Source organism: Capricornis sumatraensis, chromosome 2 (genome assembly GCF_032405125.1).
Source record: "Capricornis sumatraensis isolate serow.1 chromosome 2, serow.2, whole genome shotgun sequence".
Lineage (NCBI taxonomy): Eukaryota > Metazoa > Chordata > Mammalia > Artiodactyla > Bovidae > Capricornis > Capricornis sumatraensis.
The window spans coordinates 42927232-42949055 of NC_091070.1; the positions used below are offsets into that span (position 1 = coordinate 42927232).

At 37.4% G+C, this 21824-nt stretch overlaps 1 protein-coding gene across 1 annotated transcript in view; it reads left to right on the plus strand.

Moving 5' to 3' along the window:
* The first annotated feature begins 2402 nt into the window (after nt 1–2402).
* Nucleotides 2403–21824, plus strand: part of USP8 (ubiquitin specific peptidase 8) — a 50398-nt gene continuing 30976 nt past the window's right edge. Inside the window, exons 1-2 of the mRNA XM_068963803.1 lie at nt 2403–2503; nt 16548–16716. Coding sequence (XP_068819904.1) covers nt 16613–16716 — 104 coding nt within the window. The 5' untranslated portion in view covers nt 2403–2503; nt 16548–16612. The remainder of the gene's footprint in view (nt 2504–16547; nt 16717–21824) is intronic.

Here is a 21824-nt window from a genome sequence, read left to right on the forward strand (position 1 = left end):
AATCTCTGGGGCTTCTCTGGTGGTTCAGTGGTAAGGAAATCTACCTGTCAATACAGGGAACACAGGTTCAATCTCTCATCTGGGAAGATCCCACATGCTGCAGAGCAGCTGGGCCTGAGCACCACAACTATTGCTTGTGCTCTAGAACCTGGACGCCAAAACTACTGAGCCCACATGCTGCAGCTACTGAAAACGGCATGCCCTAGAGCCTGTGCCCCACAACAACAGAATCCATTGCAATGAGAAGCCTGTACATCGAAACTAGAGAAAAGTCCCCACAGCAACAAAAACCCAGCACAGCCAAAAAGAGAGAAACAAATAAATCTAAAAAGAAACACTACAAATAAAATAACCCATGGCATAGTACATATATTCAGTAGATACTTCTTGAATAGATGGAGGATGAGTCAGGTTCAGTGACGTTTCGGACTGGTGCTTTTGCTAGATGGCCTGGCAATCAAAGCTATGGTTAAATACAGGCTATGTCTTCTAAACAGCTAGTGACACTTGCTTAGATCCTGGGCATCATAGATACTGCTGTCTGGTTTGTTACAGTACACATTTGAACAGGAGTTAGGGATTCTAATTCCATTTAGTAAGCATAGTTTCATTTAGGTAACCCTGCTCCTTATGAACTCTTGTTCCACTAAGTTTTCTAAGTCCAGAGCCTGTCCCCAGATTTCTTGGAGTTTCCCAGGAATGTTCTCGTTTCTTCCTGCTTTCACCAACTCAGTTCAGTTTTGGAATCATCTTGTCAACTTATGCATTGTTTCTCTCCCACTCCTGTTGACCCACATGTGGGAATTCTAGCAAATGACTTGTGTTTTAGCAAACTTCACTGATGTTTTAGGGAAGTTGGGGAATTCTACCTACTGGGAGGGTGGGGTCAGGATTGGGACAACTAAATCAGAGCAGCAAAAATAACTTTAGGTGGATGTTAAAGAGTCCTATTTTTAAAATCTGTCATCCCACCATAGGAGACTCTTTTCATTGGTTGTTTCATTCTTATGGGCATCTCCCTTTCTTCATCACCTTATATTTCTAGGTCCTGTCTCCCAGATTGTCTTCAGCAAAATCCAAATTCTTCCTCTATCTTTGGTTGGTTCCTACTCCTGAACTCAGCTCTGGATTATTAGCATACTCAAATTCATCAAAATGCTCAACAGATGCTCCCCCCTCCCACCCTGGCCCCCCAAAACCAAACAACCAACAACCAATTTACTTTCTTAAGGTCCACTCTCAAAGGTATATGCAATATTCCCCCTCAGTTACGAAAAATTTACTAAGGCTTCCTAGTTAGTAGTCTCCAGTAATAAAGTATAGCTAATATTATATCAATCTTAATCTTTCAGGAAAACAGTGTATATCTTTGATATAAAAGAAGTATTGTATTTTTGCAGGTATTCCACTGCCAAAGAAAGGAAATTAACGTTAATGGAAAGACTGTGTGTTTGTGTATGCTCAATCTCTCAGTGGTATCCAACTTTTTGTGATCTTATGGTCTGTGGGCCACCAGGCTCCTCTGTCCTTGGAATTTTCCAGGAAAGAATACTGGAGAGAGTTGTCATTTCCTCCTGCAGGGGATCTTCCTGACCAAGGCACCAAACTCAGATCTCCTGCATTGGCAAGCAGATTATTTACCAAAGGAAATCCAATGGAAAGACTACTATGTGTGAAGCACTATTGGACTAGTTGCTTTCATTTATTCATTACGAATTTATTGAACACCTATTTGGCACATCTTTTTACTTAACGCACTTAATAGACAGACCTCACTTTCCAGCTTTTTCATCCAGGAGACACTTGGATTGTCCCTGAGGACTTAAGTGGCCATGGCCTATCACTCCATCCAAGCTACTTTATTTTACATATAATCGGAGCATTCAACTACCTATAAAGAACCACCTCACGACAAAGTTCGGACCGCTCTTTTTGTTTTTTGTAACGCATATATAATATGCTTTAGAACCGTATCCATTCTTCTCTTACCAGAGGCGTGGCTTCGGAGAATGTTAAACTTTTGCTCAAAATTTGAGATTCACATCCCCTTTCTAGTCAGCCTTAAACCTCCAATTTGAAGAGAAAGAAGCATAGCGTTAAAGGCAGCACTGCCTCCAGCGCTGCAAGGCCCAGGATGAGTTAACACCAGGTGACAGAACTAAGTCTGAGAAATGCAGGGCGCAGGGGACGGGCGGAAAAGCTCGCCCCAACTAAGCGTAGCCTGGGCACTACCTAGACCGTCCAGCCAAATCGTCCTCCTTAGCCCTCCTCGGCCCTCAGGCGAAGCTCCCACAGGCAGAGATGGAACTGAGGAGGAGCAAAGAGTCAAGGGCGCGCGCGGGCAATATGACGTCAGATACGCGACGCGTCGCAACGCAGTGCAAATTGGGAATCCGGGATGAGCTGGGCTGGCTTCCGTCCGGATAGCGATTCTTCCTCGGGTTGGTGGGAGATGGGCCTTTGGCAAGGAGGCCGGCGTTAGTGAAGTGCGCCGGGCTCCAAGGTGAGTGCGGGGCTAGGTCCTGGCCTTTGATCCTTGGGAATCCGACCGCGGCGAAGCCCCTTACCTTACACCAGCTGCTGATCACCCGGGAGACAAGCTCTGTCCTCGGAGAGGGGTGGGACAATCGGCTTTTAGAGGAAGGGCCCAACCTCAAGTCTTTCCTGCTGTCCACTTAGGGTTGCCCTGCCAATTCCGCGTGGGCTCAGGCTTTCCGGTCTCAGAAGGTGGCCTTGACCATTCTTCCATCTTCTTGGACAGTCAGACCGACTTTGACCTCCTTCCTCTTGCCTCCGTTCTCGGATTTACTTGCTGTCGAGCTGCATCCCCAGGCCTTAATACAACCTCTCAGAGTGTTTTTCAGTCCGTCTTCTGATCCAGTCAAACTTGCTTTTAGTGAAGTTCAAATATGCATTTAAAGAAGCTATGAGCGCATCAGAGTTAAAGCTGTGACTTCTCCAAATAAAAGCTTTTCTTTCCTAAAATGTGCCCTCTCTCCTGGAGTTGTGGGATGAGTTAATTTCACCTCCACTCCACCTTGGAAATTATTAGAACCCTGAATTTATACCTAAAGCTGCAGGCCACACTTCTCGGTTTATTTCTTGCCTCCAGTTCATTTTGTGACCTTGAAACAAGTCCCTTAATCACTAACAGAATATTTACCTGAAGACAGGTGTTGCAGAATCTAAGGATTTAATACTTGGTAAGAGCCCTGAGTGTTTCAACTATAGGGGATGCCGAAATAAAGATTTTACTCTCTGTAAATCTGCAAACATCCTAATTTTTGTATACTTTGTACTGCAGCCATGAAAAATGCCCAGTGGTCTTTGTTAGGGAAGTGTTCCTCTTGTAGGCTTTTTCTGTGGCTTTGCTATGTAAGCAGATTTTGCATTTCAGCAGATTCTGTTTAAGATTCATTGTTGAATGTCTTTCACGATGGGTTTAGATAATTTCTCATGATTCCAGAATACTGGTCTAATCTGTCTGAAAGGTTTCCAGTAGGTTGTGTTATGTTTCTAACATGTTGAAATAAGTATTCCATTTCTTGTGACACATTAGGTGCATCTTTTAAATTAGACAGTAAGAACACAACAACCTGTCACTAATAACATAAATACATACTAATTGAGCATAGGTATGCATTGTAGTTTTTGAGAAAACAATGAGTGAGAAAAACAAAAATATTTTAAGGATGTCTTTCTATAATTTAATTTTTTAATATATTTACTTGAACTTTGTCAATTGTTATGGTCTTTTGTTTATTAGTATGAACACAGTAGCAAAGAACCAGGATGGCTTTTGTAAAGAAGAGTCAGTACATCAGATTTTTTTCCATAAAATGTCTGGCATTATATTTTATTATGAACATGAAAATATACTTATTTTTGGAGAGATGAAAGGGAAAAAGTGTTCATTAAATATGAGGTGCTAATAAGTTAAACATTATTGAGTCTTTTTTGTTTTAATCTTGGTTATTGTCCCAGTTGCCTATTGCTATATAACACTTCACTCTAAAACAAAGTAGGTTAAAGCTGCAGTTTATTATCTCATGTTTCTTGGGCCAGCTGGATTCAGCTGGTTGCTTCTGAATGAAGGTTTCGTGTATTTGTAGTCCGATATCGAGCTAGGACTGGAGTCATCTGAAAACTCAGCTGGGCAGAACATCCAGGACGGCTCATTCCCATCGATGGCAGTTGAGGCTGGCTGAGAGTTCAGCTGAGATGTCAACTGGAGTGCCTGCAATATAGCCTCTTCATGTGTCTTAGACATAGCACAGCATGGAGGCTGAGTTCCAAGAGCAAGTGTTTGAAGGAAGTGGAAGCCCTCTTTTAAAATCTTTTCAAGCCTAGACCCAGAAATTGGCACAGTATTACTTCCAACATTCTCTATTCATTAGAGCAGTTAGAGTCCTCCCTCCACCAGATAATAGACTTTTGAAGGAGTCAGCGCTGATAATAACTCGTGGCCATCCTTAGCGTACCATAATTTTGTTGACAAGGTTGTGTTAGACTAATATTTAGATAGAATAGTAGATGCAGAGTAAGTTACACCTCTGATTTTTTTTTAGCCGTCTCATGGCGCATTATAATTTTTGGAGCACTTTTTGAAAAGTTTTTTTCATTTGCTGCCTTTGAAAACTTTATAGAAGCAGGTGGATTATTTCCGTTTTGCAGATGAAAATAAACTGAGCAGTGGCACTGGTGGCATTGGAGGATTTAAGAACTTTGCCCAGAGTCATATGATAGTAAGTGGAAATGAAACTAAGACTTGTAGTTCTTTCATAATACAGAATTTATTAGTAAATGATGAAATGTTATATTAAACTTATTTTGGAATTACATATTTATAACCATACTAATTCAAGTTACACAGTACTCATATATAGTGAATAAAGTTAGTGTTGAGAGAGCTAAACTTTGTCTCTTCTAACACATTACAGTTTAGTCTTTCATAATACTAAATTATCTGAAATGTACCAATAATGATGTGAACCTGCATGTCTTTATTTAAATTGAAGTATAGTTGATTTACAGTGTTTCAGGTGTACAGTAAGTGATTCAGTCATTTTTATATATCCTTCTTCAGATTCTCTGGCATTATAGGATATTATAAGATATAGAGTATAGTTCCCTGTGCTATACAGCAGGTCCTCAATGTTTATTCACTTTACATATAGTAGTGTGTGTCTGTTAATTCCAAATTTATTCCTCCCTACTCCCTTTCACGTTTGCTGACCATAAGCTTGTTTTCTATGTCTATGAGTCTCTTTCCGTTTTGTAAATAACTTTGTCTATATCATTGTTTTAGATTCCACATGTAAGTGATATCATATGGTATTTGTCCTGATGTCTCTCTAATGTCATGAAATGAAATTATTATACATTATATCAATTTCAAAACAGATTGAAAAGCTGTGGGTATGGGAATCCTGGAGGTTTTACTTTAGTTTTTTAATTATAAAATATTAAAACTAAAAATGATTTCTCATAATTTTTGGTAGGTTGGGAATGATATAACTTAAGATGTTGATTTCAGCTGAAAATTAATGGTCATCTTCAGACTGTTTTATTGCTTCTAGTAACATACTTATATCCATTCTTTGTGCTCATGGTTCTCTGTCTTGAGTGTATGTTAGAATTAACCTGAGGAGCTTTATAAAAATTCTTATGTTCAAATCTCACTCAGATTCTAATTGAACTATTTAGGAATGGATTCTGGGCATCAGTATTTTTTTCGAGTTCTGTGGGTGATTCTAATATACAGCTAGGGTTGCAAACCATAGCTTTTTTTCTGGTACTTATTAAATACAGTTAGGTTCCCAGCTCATCCATTTGGCATCTGCTAAGAAAAATTGAAGAGATAAAGAGGGAGAAGAGATAAGAAATGGAGCAAGGTTACATATGTAGAAAGTCACCTATTTATTGTGTAAAACAGTTACCCTGGTCTATATTCTAGGAATGATCCTTCTTAATAAAACCGAAAAATTTTTGGCATGGTATGTTAGTGCCTATATTAGGGTACGTTGCTTTGTATTACCATTGTGTACTTATCTTTCATCTTAAGAGGTAGAAACTACATGAGGAGGTATATTCTTTGTATTCTCTCTAGCCCTCAGTCCTGCACTTTGTATTCTAAATGTTTACTAAATTGAAGCTAGTTTTTAGTCACTCTTCAGAATTAAGGCTAGTTATTTTACTCTGTTTTTCTTTTTCGCAGTGTAAGAACTTTGTAACTTTGGAATTCTCCAGGTTCAGCCCTTAAGGTATCTTGTCAGCTGTAGAGAAACAAGATATCATTTCCTTAGTGATTCATTCTTCTGATATTAGTTACTAGTGTGAATGATGATTATGTTTTTAAAACTATTTTAGAAGTTTTAAAATATACATAAAAGTGAAGAGAATAGAATTATTTAAACTATCCTAGATAAACTATTAATGTCAATACTTTGTTATCTCCCAAAACAATAGGGATTATAAAAGTTAACATTAACACCTTAATAGTTGATTTAATATCTACTTGGTCTTTCTGTAAACTTGGTATCTAATTATGTATTTACATCTCTATAAAGGCATCTTTTTTTAGATATTATTTCTTTCTCATATACTTAACATGTTCAATTTTTTTTTTGTAAGTCAGTGGTTCTTATATGGGGTTAATTTTGCATCCCCTTCCCCCCTTCCCCCATCCTGGACATTTGTCAGTCAGGAAACATTTTTGGTTGTCCCAACTGGAGAGATGTGGATACTACTGGCATCTAGTGGGTAGAGGCCAGGGATGCTGCTAAACCTACTACACTGGGTAGGACAGCCCCACAGCAAAGAATGATTCAGCCTGACATGTGAGTAGTGCCCAAGTTGAGAAATGCTGCTGTAAACTGGTCAATTTTTTAAACTACAATATTCCTTTTTTTTTTGTTAATAGCACTACCATTGTTCCCATTTCTCAGGGTTTGAAAGTGTGTGTGTGTATGCACTTAAGAGAGAAAATATTGTTTCAGTCAAAGCATGTTTCTACCTTTTCATGTTCTTTTTTCTGTGGCCTGCTAGTTATTCTTTTCTAAAGTATCATTCCCTTGTTTGTTTCCTTCAAATCTGTCTTACATATCCCCACTTTGACCTGCCCAGAAGTACTGTTTTCCTTTCAAGGAAGGTCTGGCTTCTTACTGTGTGCTGAATTAAATATAGATAATTTTGGGTGGCTTCAAAAGTTCTCCATTATATAACTCCATCACTTTACCTAATAGAATTTATTATTGCTAGCCAACAGTTATTAAAGGTTGACTCTTAAGGACTACTGAAGTAGTTATTAGAGATCTAGCATGTTAGAGTAATGACTTGTAAAGACGAGTAAGTGTAATTCCTTGATCTAACTGATTATTTCCTAATAATCCGTATTATATTCTTTATTTTTCTCACTACTTTCCTATACTGATTCCTCTTTTTGTGTCTTTGTGTTGATTTCCTCTTCTGCATGCCCTCCTTTCTGACTCTCTTCATAGCTAACTCCTGTCCTTAGGACAGGTGGCTGTCTTTTATCACAGCATCATGATACTGCATGCTTATGAGGCCATGAGAAGCTTAAAGTTTAGTCACACTTGTCATCTGGTCCAAATTCTGTACGGAAAGAATGATATAGGTAACAAATAGTATATGATTTAGACCAAGAAATAAATTCCAGATCTGGGACTGTTAAGGATGGAAGAGGTGAAACTTAAGTTGTTGCTATTGTTGTTTTGGCCGCACCTTGTGGCATGTGGAATCTTAGTTCCCTAAGTAGGGATCGAACTTGTGCCCCCTGCACTGGAAGTGTAGAATCTTAACCACTGGGACCTCCAGGGACTTCGCTTAAATTGATTTTTGAAGGACAAAGGATCAGCATAAGAGTATAGTCTGGGCTGGAAGAAGCTCCCCCCTCGCCCCAAGTTACACTGAATTTTCCCCTTCTTTTTACTTCCCAGTGAATGGAGTTAATATATTTGTGCATATATATATATATAAAAATGTATATTGTAGGAATTAGTTGTTGGCTTATTATTTAACGAGTATTAGTTTGGTCTTGGTAACTAGACTAAGATATTTGTGACCAGAAGCCTTGTGGTATTCTCTATCCCCCTAGAGCAGTTACTCAAAGTAACCAGTTTCTATTATAGGCTTGCAGCTTGTACTAGAATATAAATGAGTACACTGCTTTCCTCCTAAAGAAAGTCTTGCTACTATGAAAAATTCAGTGTGCTTAATTGGTTTCAGTTCAGTTCAGTCGCTCAGTTGTGTCCGACTCTTTGCGACCCCATGAATTGCAGCACGCCAGGCCTCCCTGTTACAAGCTTATTTTATCACAGACTGGTAACCAGCAGTTTCTCAACCAGCACTGGTCTGTAGACCACACTTGGACTATAGCATTGCTCTGCAGGACTTCTTCACTTTTTCAGTTGTAGCCTATAATAAGAAATATATTTCATGTTTCTACCCAGTGCTCTGTAGGTGCATACACAGGTACGCATAGCCTAAACTAGAATTTCATGAAACAGTTCTTAACCTTACTATGTGTGACATGGTCTGATAGTTTCTCTTTAGGATTTAGTTTGTTTTTTAATGATGATTGTGACCTTCTAAATTGATTTTTTAAAACACTGTGCTTGTCACTGGACACACAGTAAATACTCAGACAATATTATAAGTTTTGTTTTGTTTTTTTTTTAGCAGTGATTTAATCCTTGAAAGAGTTCAGCCCTCAAGTATTGCTTTGAAACAGGTTATTTCATCAATACTCACTTGTCTGGGCATTTTAACTGGAAGGGTGTTGAATGGATTATATGAAATTTAAGACAGTCAGGTGATGTTTCGTGAATTGCTGTCTGAAGGCCAGAGATGGGGGGAGATGAGATGATGGATGTCCAACAAAGACAAACTTCATTTTCCTTTCAGTCTTTCCAGCAACCTTGGCAGTAACTGGTGTGAAGCCCTAGTTCAGGTATCTTGACCAGTCTGAATGACCGGAAACCTCAGTTGTTATTTTTTTACTTTTTAGTCTTTACTCTGTGTTTCAAGTCATCTAATCGCTAATTCTCTTTGGAAGGATCAGAAAAATGTCAAAAGGAAAGAGGAGGGGTAATATGCTTTCCTTTTCTCCGTATTATCAACTCATTTCAGTACTGCCTGGTTTTCATTTTTGGAGCATTGCTGTTGATTAAGCTGGGAGTCCTTAATGTTTGTCAGGTTTACACATCTTAAGCATTTATTTTTTGTTTTAGACCTTTTTTCTTACATATATTTATTTCATTTTTTTGTACTTAAAATCTTTTTTGAAGTGTACATAGTTTTCTTGGGTTATATGTTGTATTTAGTTCTAGAGCTAAACAAGCAGCTTTTAAAATTATTTGAGTTCTGTAGTTATTGAACATTCCCATTGTAAGTATCAGTGGGTTTGTTGTTACTATTGCAGCCAAAGTAAGAAATTGTAAATCCATTCAGTTATTCTGGCCTTACGTTATTTTATGTCGTTCTCTTTTGAAATTTCTTTAATGGCAAAATGCAGCAGAATGACTTATCAAAAATATAATTCATTAAAGTTTACATGCATTTAAGTTGGATTCGTATTCTTCTTTGCTTTCTCATTCAATTAGGGAAGAATACCCTTTACCTTGTGCTTTTACTTCTCCAGAAATATACGTGATTGTAGAGGCTGAAATAGAAATTGAGGCAATGCTGGATGTGTTTTTAACACTCGGCATCTGTTTGACTGTATAACTTATAACTTAATGAATGAAAATGGAAACAACTGTGATCCTCTGATTACATCATCAGAGAAAGTTGTTGTTTATTTCAGCTGTTCTCAAAAATCAAATAAGGACAGAAAAGATAACTTAAAAAAAGCAAAATCTTTCTCCTAGAAACCCTCATTAAAAACTTTGATGTCATCACAATCTTATCCCTGTACTTTGCCCCCGAGTGTCTAATCAGTTGTCAAGTTCTGTCAAGAATATGTCTCAGTCAAAGAGACACCTTTGTGGTGTCTCTAATGTTTATCTGCCTCCTCCGTTCCATCTCTGCTGCCCTCATTCTGACCTTCACCATCTTTCCTTAGGATCATTATAATGTGTAACTAATGTCTTCCTTATCTCTAGTCTTTTAAAACCTAACCTTGTACTGTTAGTTTGGATCATATTACTGTTCTTAGATCCTTGCTTATGGCTCTCTGTTACCTTTAGAAAAAAAGTAAATGCTTTAACGTGACATTCACAGCCTTCCATTTATATGCTTCTAGACTTTTTCAGGCCTTCAGTTCAGTTCAGTTGCTCGATCATGTCTGACTCTTGGTGACTCCATGAACTGCAGCACGCCAGGCCTCCCTGTCCATCACCAACTCCCGGAGTCCACCCAAATCCATGTCCATCGAGTCGGTGATGCCATCCAACCATCTCATCCTCTGTCTTCCCCTTCTCCTCCTGCCCCCAATCTTTCCCAGATTCAGGGTCTTTTAAATGAGTCAGCTCTTCGCATCAGATGGCCAAAGTATTGGAGTTTCAGCTTCAACATCAGTCCTTCCAATGAACACCCAGGACTGATCTCCTTTAGGATGGACTGGTTGGATCTCCTGCAGTCCAAGGGTCTCTCAAGAGTCTTCTGCAACACCACAGTTCAAAAGCATCAGTTTTCAGCACTCAGCTCTCTTTATAGTCCAACTCTCACATCCATGCATGACTACTGGAAAAACTATAGCCTTGACTAGATGGACCTTTGTTGGCAAAGTAATGTTTCTGCTTTTGAATATGCTATCTAGGTTGGTCATAACTTACCTTCCAAGGAGTAAGCGTCTTTTAATTTCATGGCTGCAATCACCATCCACAGTGATTTTGGAGCCCAGAAAAATAAAGTCTGACACTGTGTCCACTGTTTCCCCATCTATTTGCCATGAAGTGATAGGACCAGATGCCATGATCTTAGTTTTCTGAATGTTGAGGTTTAAGCCAACTTTTTCACTCTCCTCTTTCACTTTCATTTAGAGGTTTTTTAGTTCTTCTTCACTTTCCGCCATTAGGGTGGTGTCATCTGCATATCTGAGGTTACTGATATTTTCCCAGCACTTTTGATTCCAGCTTGTGCTTCTTCCAGCACAGCATTTCTCATGATGTACTCTGCATATGAGCTAAATAAGCAGGGTGACAATATACAGCCTTGACATACTCCTTTTCCTATTTGGAACCAAACTGTTCTTCCATGTCCAGTTCTAACTGTTGCTTCCTAACCTGCATTAGGTTTCTCAAGAGGCAGGTCAGGTGGTCTGATAGTCCCATCTCTTTCAGAATTTTCCAGTTTATTGTGATCCACACAAAGGCTTTGGCATAGTCAATAAAACAGAAATAGATGTTTTTCTGGAACTCTGTTGCTTTTTTGACTATCCAGCAGATGTTGGCAATTTGATCTTTGATTCCTCTGCCTTTTCTAAAACCAGCTTGAACATCTGGAAGTTCACATATTGCTGAAGCCTGGCTTGGAGAATTTTGAGCATGACTTTACTAGCGTGTGAGATGAGTGCAATTGTGCGGTAGTTTGAGCATTCTTTGGCATTGCCTTTCTTTGGGACTGGAATGAAAACTGACCTTTTCCAGTCCTATGGCCACTGCTGAGTTTTCCAAATTTGCTGGCATATTGAGTGCAGCACTTTCACAGCATCATCTTTCAGGATTTGAAATAGCTCAACTGGAATTCCATCTCCTCCACTAGCTTTGTTTGTAGTGATGCTTCCTAAGGCCCACTTGACTTCACATTCCAGGATGTCTGGCTCTAGATGAGTGATCACACCATCGTGATTATCTAGGTCATGATGATCTTTTTTGTACATTTCTTCTGTGTATCCTTGCCACCTCTTCTTAATATCTTCTGCTGCTGTTAGGTCCATACCATTTCTGTCCTTTATCGAGCCTATCTTGGCATGAAATGTTCCCTTGGTATCTCTGATTTTTTTTTGAAGAGATCTCTAGTCTTTCCCATTCTATTGTTTTCCTCTATTTCTTTGTATTGATCATTGAGGAAGGCTTTCTTATCTCTCCTTGCTATTCTTTGGAACTCTGCATTCAAATGGGTATATCTTTCCTTTTCTCTTTTGCTTTTTGCTTCCCTTCTTTTCACAGCTATTTGTAAGGCCTCCTCAGACAGCCATTTTGCTTTTTTGCATTTCTTTTTCCTGGGGATAGTCTTAATTCTTATCTCCTGTACAATGTCATGAACCTCCATCCATAGTTTATCAGGCACTCTGTCTATCAGATCTAGTCCCTTAAATCTATTTCTCACTTCCACTGTATAGTCATAAGGGATTTGATTTAGGTCTTAACCTGAATGGTCTAGTGGTTTTCTCCACTTTCTTCAATTTCAGTCTGAATTTGGCAATAAGGAGTTCATGATCTGAGCCACAGTCAGTTCCTGGTCTTGTTTTTGCTGACTGTATAGTGCTTCTCCATCTTTGGCTGCAAAGAATATAATCTAACTAGCAAATCCTTGTTCATTCTCTATCCTGGCTAGTTCCCAAAGGTGTTCGTTACTTTTTTGGCGTTTTCCTCATACTCTTTCTCATCTATCAAAAAGCCTTCTCTCACCAAGACTCACATAAATCCCTTGCTTGATGCCTCCTAAGATCCCTGTAATTATACTTGATTTTCTTAATTTTTCTTATTGTACATTATTTATACTTTATAGTTTGATGCTTATGATTACATGTTGTATTAACACTGCTTACATATTTTCTCTTTCACATTAGTTTTTAAACTTTGTGAGGAAATGGATTGCATATAATTTTTGGGTTCCTGGGAGCAGAATGTCTTCTTCGGTAAAATATCTGTGAACGTTCGAATTGAATTTAACTTTGAAATAGCTAATGGTTTATTATTTTAAGTTGCCTAGGTAGCATATACATTTTTATATTGTTTGTCTTTCAAAGATCCTAGCTTTTAAGGTAATCATGAGAAACAGATTTGACTGAGACATATTCTTGACCTTCAACTTCGAAGGTTCAAATAAATAGCTCTTTTTCCCAACCAAGAAACTTGATTGTCAGGAATTGACAAAATAGACTCTACCTGACTTTTTGAATGTGTGTTCTGTGGTTAGACCACTAATACTTAATGACCCAGAAAAAGGATAGAGTTGGAAAAACAGATACTATCAGACTGGTGCCAAGTTACTCTGTCTATCTCTGGCGTTAATCCTTATCTTAGTACACTTAGTGTTACCAGTGAAAAATCACTGGGCTTTTTGGAAATTATATTTTAAGAGTTAGCCTATATCGGGGGGAGCAAATGTTTCTTATGATTGAGTAAGCTTAAAATCCTCGCTGAGCTAGGTGGGGGGTAGAAAAGTCAGGATAAGTTTTATTACCCTTAACTTTCTGTCCTCTGCTATGCTTAGTTGCTCAGTCATGTCCAACTGTTTGCAACCTTCTATGAACTGTAGCCCACCAGGCTCCTCTGTCTGTGGGGATTCTCCAGGCAAAAATACTAGAATGGGTTGCCATGCCCTCCTCCAGGGGATCTTCCCAACCCAGGGATCAAATCCAGGACTCCTGTATTGCAGGCAGATTCTTTACCATCTGAGCCACTAGGGAAGCCCAAGAATACTGGAGTGGGTAGCCTATCCCTTCTCCAGGGAATCTTCCTGACCCAGGAATTGAACCGGCGTCTCCTACATTGCAGGCTATTCTTTACTAGCTGAGCTACCAGGGAACCCTCTTCTGTCCTCTCGCCTTCCTGAATAGTCCAAGCTCCAACATTCCTTGCTCTCGATCACCTTCTGTTGTAGCATCACTAAGGCCTCAGGTTTCCTTAAGCACCTTCCAGGAAACTTAGTTTCTTGGCCTTAGTGTGCTTTTCCTTAGTCAGAGGTATTATTCCTCAACTGTTGCTTATGTTTCAGAAGAAATTATGTTTCTGAAGCACTGCTCTATCCCATCATTTTCCTTCTCATTGCCATTTTTAAAAAGTTATCTACAGTTTACTTCCATTTCTTTGTTCCTTAATGCTGTGCTCCTGCTTCCACTCATAACACTGTATGGAAGCTGTGTTCAATGATGTTATATATACCAGACTCTATTCCCAATCTGTTTTGTTTTTTTAATGAGTACTTAGAAACATAAACTTGGCATTTACTTGTTTCACCCATAACTTCCTAACTTACATCTGTCTGAGTATTCTTTTCATATTTTTATACAGCTGGATATTTTATTCATATTTGCATTGTTAATAGAATATTAATATAATTGCTTTAAAAGTTTTAAAATGTTAAGTACATTAGATGTTATTTTATATGCTATAAAAGCCTGATAATAAAATGATCATCTGTACCAAATATTACGGGCTTCCCAGGTGGCACTAGTAGTAAAAGAACCAACCTGCCAATTTAGGAAACATAAGAGACTCAGGTTCTATCCCTGGATTGGGAGGATTCCCTGGAGCAGGGCATGGCAACCCACTTTAGTATCCTTGCCTGGAGAATCTCATGGGCAGAGGAGGCTGGTGGCTTACAGTCCATGAGGTCACAAAGAGTTGGATGTGACTGAAGTGACTTAGCACAGCACACCAACTATTATATGTAAAATAAGCTACAGGATGTATATAGCCAATATTTTGTAGTAACTATAAATGGAATATAACCTTTAAAAATTGTGAATCACTGTATTGTACACCTGTAGTATATAATATTGTAAATCAATTATATGTAAATAAATACATACATAAAATGATCATCTGTGAGCATCTGTGAATATACCACCCAACTTGAGAAATAAGACCTTACTTTACTGATACCCCTGAAGCTCCGTGTGTGCGTTATAGCCTCCACATTTCCAGAAATAGAATTTTATGTTTACTGTTCCTACCTTTATTTATAGGTTTATCTGATTTTTATCCTGAAGCAATATATTGCTAGTTTTAGTTTGTTTTAAAACTTCATACAAAAGGTGTCATGTTGTATGTATTGATGCTTTTTCACTGAGCTTTAGGGGCATAAGCAGAGATTGAGGAGGTGTTGAGTATAGTGGGTTAGGGAATGTTCCCCAGGTAAACTGTTCGTCTTGGGCGATCAGGGGCCATGCCATATGGTGGATCTAACATGCAGCATCATGCTCCCTATAAGGCAAGGCACTCAGTGTTGTTATCTGGACATCCAGGGTCCCTGTCGCATTCTTTCTCTATTGGATGCTCTTCGCTGTTTTGGTGATGCATGGCTTTTTTTTTTTTTGGTTTATTTATTTTGCTTTCTGGTGGTGTCACTCTATTTTTTTTTTCTTTTTAAAAAATTTTTAAAAATTTATTTATTTTAGTTGGAGGCTAATTACTTGACAATATTGTAGTGGTTTTTGCCATACATTGATATGAATCAGCCATGGATTTACATGTGTTCCCCTGGGGATGCATTGTTGATGACTTAGATACCTAACGAGAAGGATGTATTTAATGTTGATTAATCCATTTGAGAGTTATGGTGTGGTTCAGAGCTTTTTCTCCCCTATCACTGATAGGTTTAGACACAGAACTCATGGAGGTGGGGGGGTGCAGAGTAGAAAATGTTTACGTATGAGATCTTTGTTTTTAAATGCATTAGATCTGAGCTACTAATTCAAGTGCTTGATTAAATCTGTGTTTGTAGATGCATAGAGATGGTATAGATGGAAAAAATCAAAAATTTATAACTGACTTTTAGAGAAAAATAGCTAGTTTGGTGAATAAGAGTAGATTAGTGGCACAAGGTTGGTAGGGATGAGTATCAAGAAATGAGAAAGCATTAATATTTAATATAAAATGTGACTAGAATCAAAGCAAATTTGGGTACTTTTGGAGTTTCATATAGGTGAGCAGAAGCCTTTTACCCCCCTTAAGTTGTACCTTACTCAGCATCATAGGAGTCAGTGTTCATTGATGTCCATTCATCTAATACTAGTAAACTGATAGAATGAAGAGCATTAAGATTGTGGAAATAAGTGATAGGGAAAAATTTATCTCTTTTTTAATTGAAGTATAAATTGATTTACAGTTGTTGTGCCAGTCTCTGCTATACAGCAAAGTGACTCACTCAGTTATACATATATATATTATACATCATTTTATATATTTTTTCTGTTACTGTTTATCACAGAATATTGAATTTAGTTCCCCGTGCTTTGCATTAGGACCTGTTGTTTACCTATCAAAATGTAATAGTTTGCAACCCACCAACCCCAAACTCCCAGTCCATCCCTCTCCTCCGACCCTCCTCTCTACTGTGCCTTTCCCGCCACAATTGCAAGTCTATTCTTTATGAATCTGTTTCTGTTTTTTAGATAGGTTCTATTGTGCCATATTTTAGATTCTGCATGTAAGTGATATCATATGATATTTGTCTTTCTCTTTCGACTTACTTCACTTAGTATAATAGTCTCTAGTTGCATTCATGTTGCTACAAATGGCATTGTTTCATTCTTTTAATGGCTGAGTAGTATTCCAGTGTATATATGTACCATATCTTCTTCATCCATTCATCTGTCGGTGGATTTAGGATTGTATGTGTTCATTTTGTTTCAGAAAAGAACTCCTTTTAATGAAGTACACCATTCATTGCAGAAGTGGAAGAGTAAAGATTATTCATCATGCCTGCCGTGGCTTCAGTTCCTAAAGAACTCTACCTCAGTTCTTCACTAAAAGACCTCAATAAGAAGACAGAAGTTAAACCAGAGAAAATAAGCACTAAGAAGTATGTATACTTTGCTAGTTTGAGTCATACTCAGTTATCATCTGTTACTGAAAATTAGAGTGTTCTATGAAGTGTTTGGTAAGCTAAAATGGTTTAAAGAAAGGAAACAATTATCTTTTTTTCATGAAAGCAAAAATTCCCTTTGAATTTCTTTCCATTCCTGAAAAAGAGATATTGAGTTAGGTCTTCTGTAAAAGCAGAGTGATATAAAGTAACTTTATGAAACGTGGGGGATAGCTATTAACTTTTAATTTATTTCCAGTTTATTAAATGAGTTAGAGAAGTTCTTAATTTTATCTTGGCAATATACATACATATTCTGCTAATATGCATATTATCTGTTCTCTGGACAAATATATCACATCGTAAATTTAAGAGGTAAAGTCTGCAAGGATTCTACAAACCTCATTCAGCCACAGTTAATGTCTTTGCAATAGTATGAACGTACTTAATTGAAGATCATTTTTATTTTTGTGTATCTCACATATAAAATATGGTTCTAGCATAGTCTTTCTTTGATTTAAAAAAAAGAAATATGTATTTTTATGCCGTATTCAGCACAGTATTTGTGCCAATTTGACATGAACTTTTAACGTAATGATTTATTTTTTGTTTCTGTTTTTGAGGACATGTGGTCTGTTTATGTTGAAGTCGACAGTATGTTGTAGTAGAGGCTAGAGATGATACCTTCCTGAATTTGCCCTGAGATAAAATATAGTAGAGAGGGAGAAGTCTGGGTATTTTGATATTTACTGGAAGTTATATAGCTTAAGATGGGATATCACTAAAATTGTTAACTTGTTGATAGTTTTATCTCCGGTAAAGAACAGGAGGCAGTAGGGGAACTTTTCTTCTGAGTTTATTTTGACCACCAAAGGAGGCGATTTGGACATATGTAACTATATTATTTGGAGAAGGAAATGGCAACCCACTCCAGTGTTCTTGCTTGGAGAATCCCAGGGACGGGGGAGCTTGGTGGGCTGCCGTCTCTGGGGTTGCACAGAGTCGGACACGACTGAAGCGACTTAGCAGCAGCAGCAGCAATTATATTATTACAGAGTTGAGAGAGTTTCAGAAAGAAAGGTGGGTTTGCCAGCCTTACATCCTACACTTGAGGCAGTCAGATTTTAGAAATTGGGGGAAATGAAAACACGTGTTCTGTGACTGGAGATAAATGTAAGGCTCTAAAAAATAATATATATATGATTCTAAATGAACCTGTGAAGAGGCATCTTAAACCTGTGATTGCACTGGGACATCTTTATAAGTCATTTTCTAGAGGAAATGAATAAGATGGGAAGAAAATATCAATAAAACATGGATGAAGACAGAATAGTAAGAACTTTAAAGAAGATCAGGAAAGAAAATTCTAGAATGAACTGATGCTCTTAAAGATTACTAAAGATAAAATGAGCTTTCAAAAAGATTTTTGGGTGGGGAAGGGGTAGGAAGAATGAGAGAGTGACTGGCCTACTTCTTGAGCCAAGTTGGTGTTGATGGGGTGATAGAGAAAGTAGCTCTGTTAAACTCGCTTGGAATGATTTTCGAATAGGAAATAGTGGGAATGATAAAGCCACCTTGAAGCTTTCTCAGAGAGCTTCATCTAATCTTAAAATAGATAAATCTGTTTTAGCAATGTCTGCTTTAGCTCTAGGATTACCCTGACCCCACAGGAAGTGGTATCTTGGAAGAACTTCCTAAATGTACCACCACAACTCATCTTCTTATAATGTCATAGTACTAGTCTAGCGGATGCTAGAATCCTTTTAGGATGTGTGGCTAGTTCTTTGGACTCACACAGGCATTGCAGCCATCTCAGCTGGATCTGGTATGTATGGGCCCATGAGATTTACATGCATCATAGTGAAAAGAAATTTGGAAAAACCTAAGGGCTATTGCACCCACTCCTAAACTCTTAGAGAATCTCCTTACTAAGCTTTGGTTTGATTTACCTCTAGTCTAGGACTTCAGTGCTATGCTTGAGAGGGCATACACACTGACTGAGATTGTCCTTGTGTAGGACTACCTTCAGTCTTAAAGACTGCTTTGGCCCCTGTTCCTTTCTGTGGTTTTCTAATTCCTTCACCTGACCAACTTCATCATTAATCCATGTCTCAGTCTTAGAGCATAGTTTGAAAAATATAGAAAACAGGATGCACTGCTTTGTAGAAATAAATTATTGATAAAGCATATTGTATATAAGCATTGGTACTATAACTTGATTGGTGAAACTTTAGTTGTAAGTGAATGAATTCCTCTTGTAGAAATGTTTGTTTTATTAATTTGCTTTCTGAGGACTGTTAAATCAGGAAAATGTCCTTAGAATGAATGCCATAGAATCTTCAAATTATTTTATTGAAGTGGAGTTTTAAGATGACATGTTTTTAGACTTTAAATATCTTTTCCTTTTAGGGCCAGTGAATCATTCAGCTATTGTGTAGAAAACTCTAAAAGATTAAACTCATGTCCCCTTTCCTGGCTCTAGTTTCTTGGGTGCAGAGAATTTTACATCATGGTTAATTAGAAAAGAGTAAGGAGAATTGAAAAGTATTTAACTTTAAAATAGTAACTATTTTATCTCCCCTACTTCAATACGAGTAGTATACAGCTCTGTTCTTTAAATGTAGAGTATAACTATTATATGGATGCTGGAGGACTATTTGCCTCAGGATTATCTTTTGTAGTAAATCTTTTAAAAACTAGTCTTAGGTGCATTTTGAACAGTTTGGTGACATACGAACAATTTAGGAAACGTTAAGTATTTAATTGTAGCATAAGGGAAATTTTCATGTTGTATCCAAACTTATATCTAACTTTGTATCAATTCTGAAGTAGTGCAGTCTAAATTATGAAATGTATTGAGATTCTCTGTAGACTTTATACATGACTTTTTCCTCCCAGATGTCGTGTTATAATTATTTTTTCCTCTGATTTTAAGTTATGTACAGAGTGCCCTGAAGATCTTCAAGACTGCAGAAGAAAGCAGATTAGATCGTGATGAGGAAAGGGCCTATGTGCTATATATGAAATATGTGACTGTTTATAATCTTATCAAAAAAAGGCCTGATTTCAAGCAACAGCAGGTACCCTTTATATCTAAGCTTTTGTTTGCTAAGTTATTGTTACACGTTGGAGCTGTTGACCTTTAAAATTTTTAACTAACCCTGAAATTTAGCAGCGAATTCAAATTCTTCTGCAAGCAGAAAAAGCTAACTAAAGATTTACTTTAATTATTTGCAAATTTGTGTGTGTGTGTGTGTGTGTGTATACATACTCACAGTGTATACATACTTCATTTGGTTTGGATTAGAACAAGTTTATAGCAACATACAGACTCATAGTTAGTTTTCTGTTGTAATTATTGCCAGGTCAAATGGAAGGATTCAGTTACTCATGCATTAAATAAGAAATATATGACTGTTGTTGTACTTTTTCAAGAGTCAGGGTTTAGTCACTTATTTTTATGTGATAGCTCTTGTATTTAATTGACATCATAGCCATATTAAAGGTCTCAGCTTGCAAAATTTTTATATATTTCTTTATTATTTTCAGTCCTTTGAGCCAGGTGCCTTTCTTTCAATTTGCTGAAGCACCAGGAGGGATGGTGGGAGAGGTGTTAGTGGGTAAAGAGAATTTTTGGCTGGGATAAGTGTTGCTGGAGAAGATGGTTGCATTTTTATCACACCAGAAACAAATGAAAGAAGAAAACAGAAACTGGGTTAAAGAAATGGGAAGAATATTGTGTTCATGGTTCTACCTTTACCTAGGAATGATCTTGCTACTAGAGAATAGTAGCAAAATCCTGCTTATAGATTTCTTACCTGGTAGACAAGCCATTCTTGAATTAATATTGTAATTTTTACTTTGATTCACTAGTGGCAGAATTAGCTTGTCTCATTTTATAGAAGCATAAAAAGAAAAGTTCTCATACTCTTCAAAATAACCTTTTTTTTTCTTTTGTCTACAGTAATGGGACTGATAATTTCTTTTGGTTGTGGGTGATGGGATAATTTTACTATTTTCTTTAATGGTGGCAAATGATTGCTGGTGTTTCTTCTCACGAGCAAAATTATGCTAGTAATCTTTACAGGGTTTTAGATCTAGCTTTGGAAAGGTAGTCCCTTGCATTTGGAGCTTCATCTTCCTGTCTAGAGGTGGGTGGAATGGCCCAGCCCTTGGAACATTCTTGAACATACTTACCTTCAGATAAAGATGGAGCCCTATTTTGCACCCTCTTTGATGGTTTTTACCATATCTGTTAAAAAGATGCTGCTTAGAACCAGTATATAATTCATGTATTTAATACTTCCTGTCATCCCTGATGTTTTTCCTAACTCCACTGGAAGATTTCTGAAAATAACAATTATGTAATGGACATTTTACTCAGAGGGTCTTTGAGCTATGTTGTTTCTGCTCAACATAATATTAAAGAAAAGCTACTCTGCTAAATACATATGTGTGGGTTATGAAGGACTACCCACAACTAAAAGCTTTGGCTTATTTATGAAATAATAAAAAGAACCCAGTGCTGGAAGACCCTGGTGGCATCACAGAAACATCACAGACTGGGGTAGAACATACCTGGGTTGGGATTGCACTCTTTCACTTTGGGCTCCTGAGGAAGTTCCTTCTTCTTTCCTGAGCACCCCCAGTTCCTGTAAAGGGGAACTTCCTTGGTGGGTTGCGGTAAGAGATAAGTCTTGTATTATCATTCCTCATACTGTAAGTATTCTATAAATATTGGATGGGTGATTGAATAAATGGTGGCAGTTATTCTGCTTATTTCTATTGTAAACATGTTTTATTCATTAAAACATAAATCTGAATTCTGTCAGAAATATAAAAAAGATACTGCTTAAAAAGAAATGTAAAAGTATGTACTAAAGTAAATATTTTTGAAAGATTTGAAGATTTGGAGAACTTCGGTAGTTTTGGTGTCTGCTTTTTTGTCTTTTGTGGTAGAGCCAAAGTTTTATGTACTTACTTAACTTTTGCTTTATTTTCCTAACTTAGTGGTTACTTTTCTTTTTTCTTTGACAAGATTGGAAGTGGTTATGTATTTACCTTTTTTTTTTGAAGCTTGAAGAGGTTGGAGTAAATTTTAATCA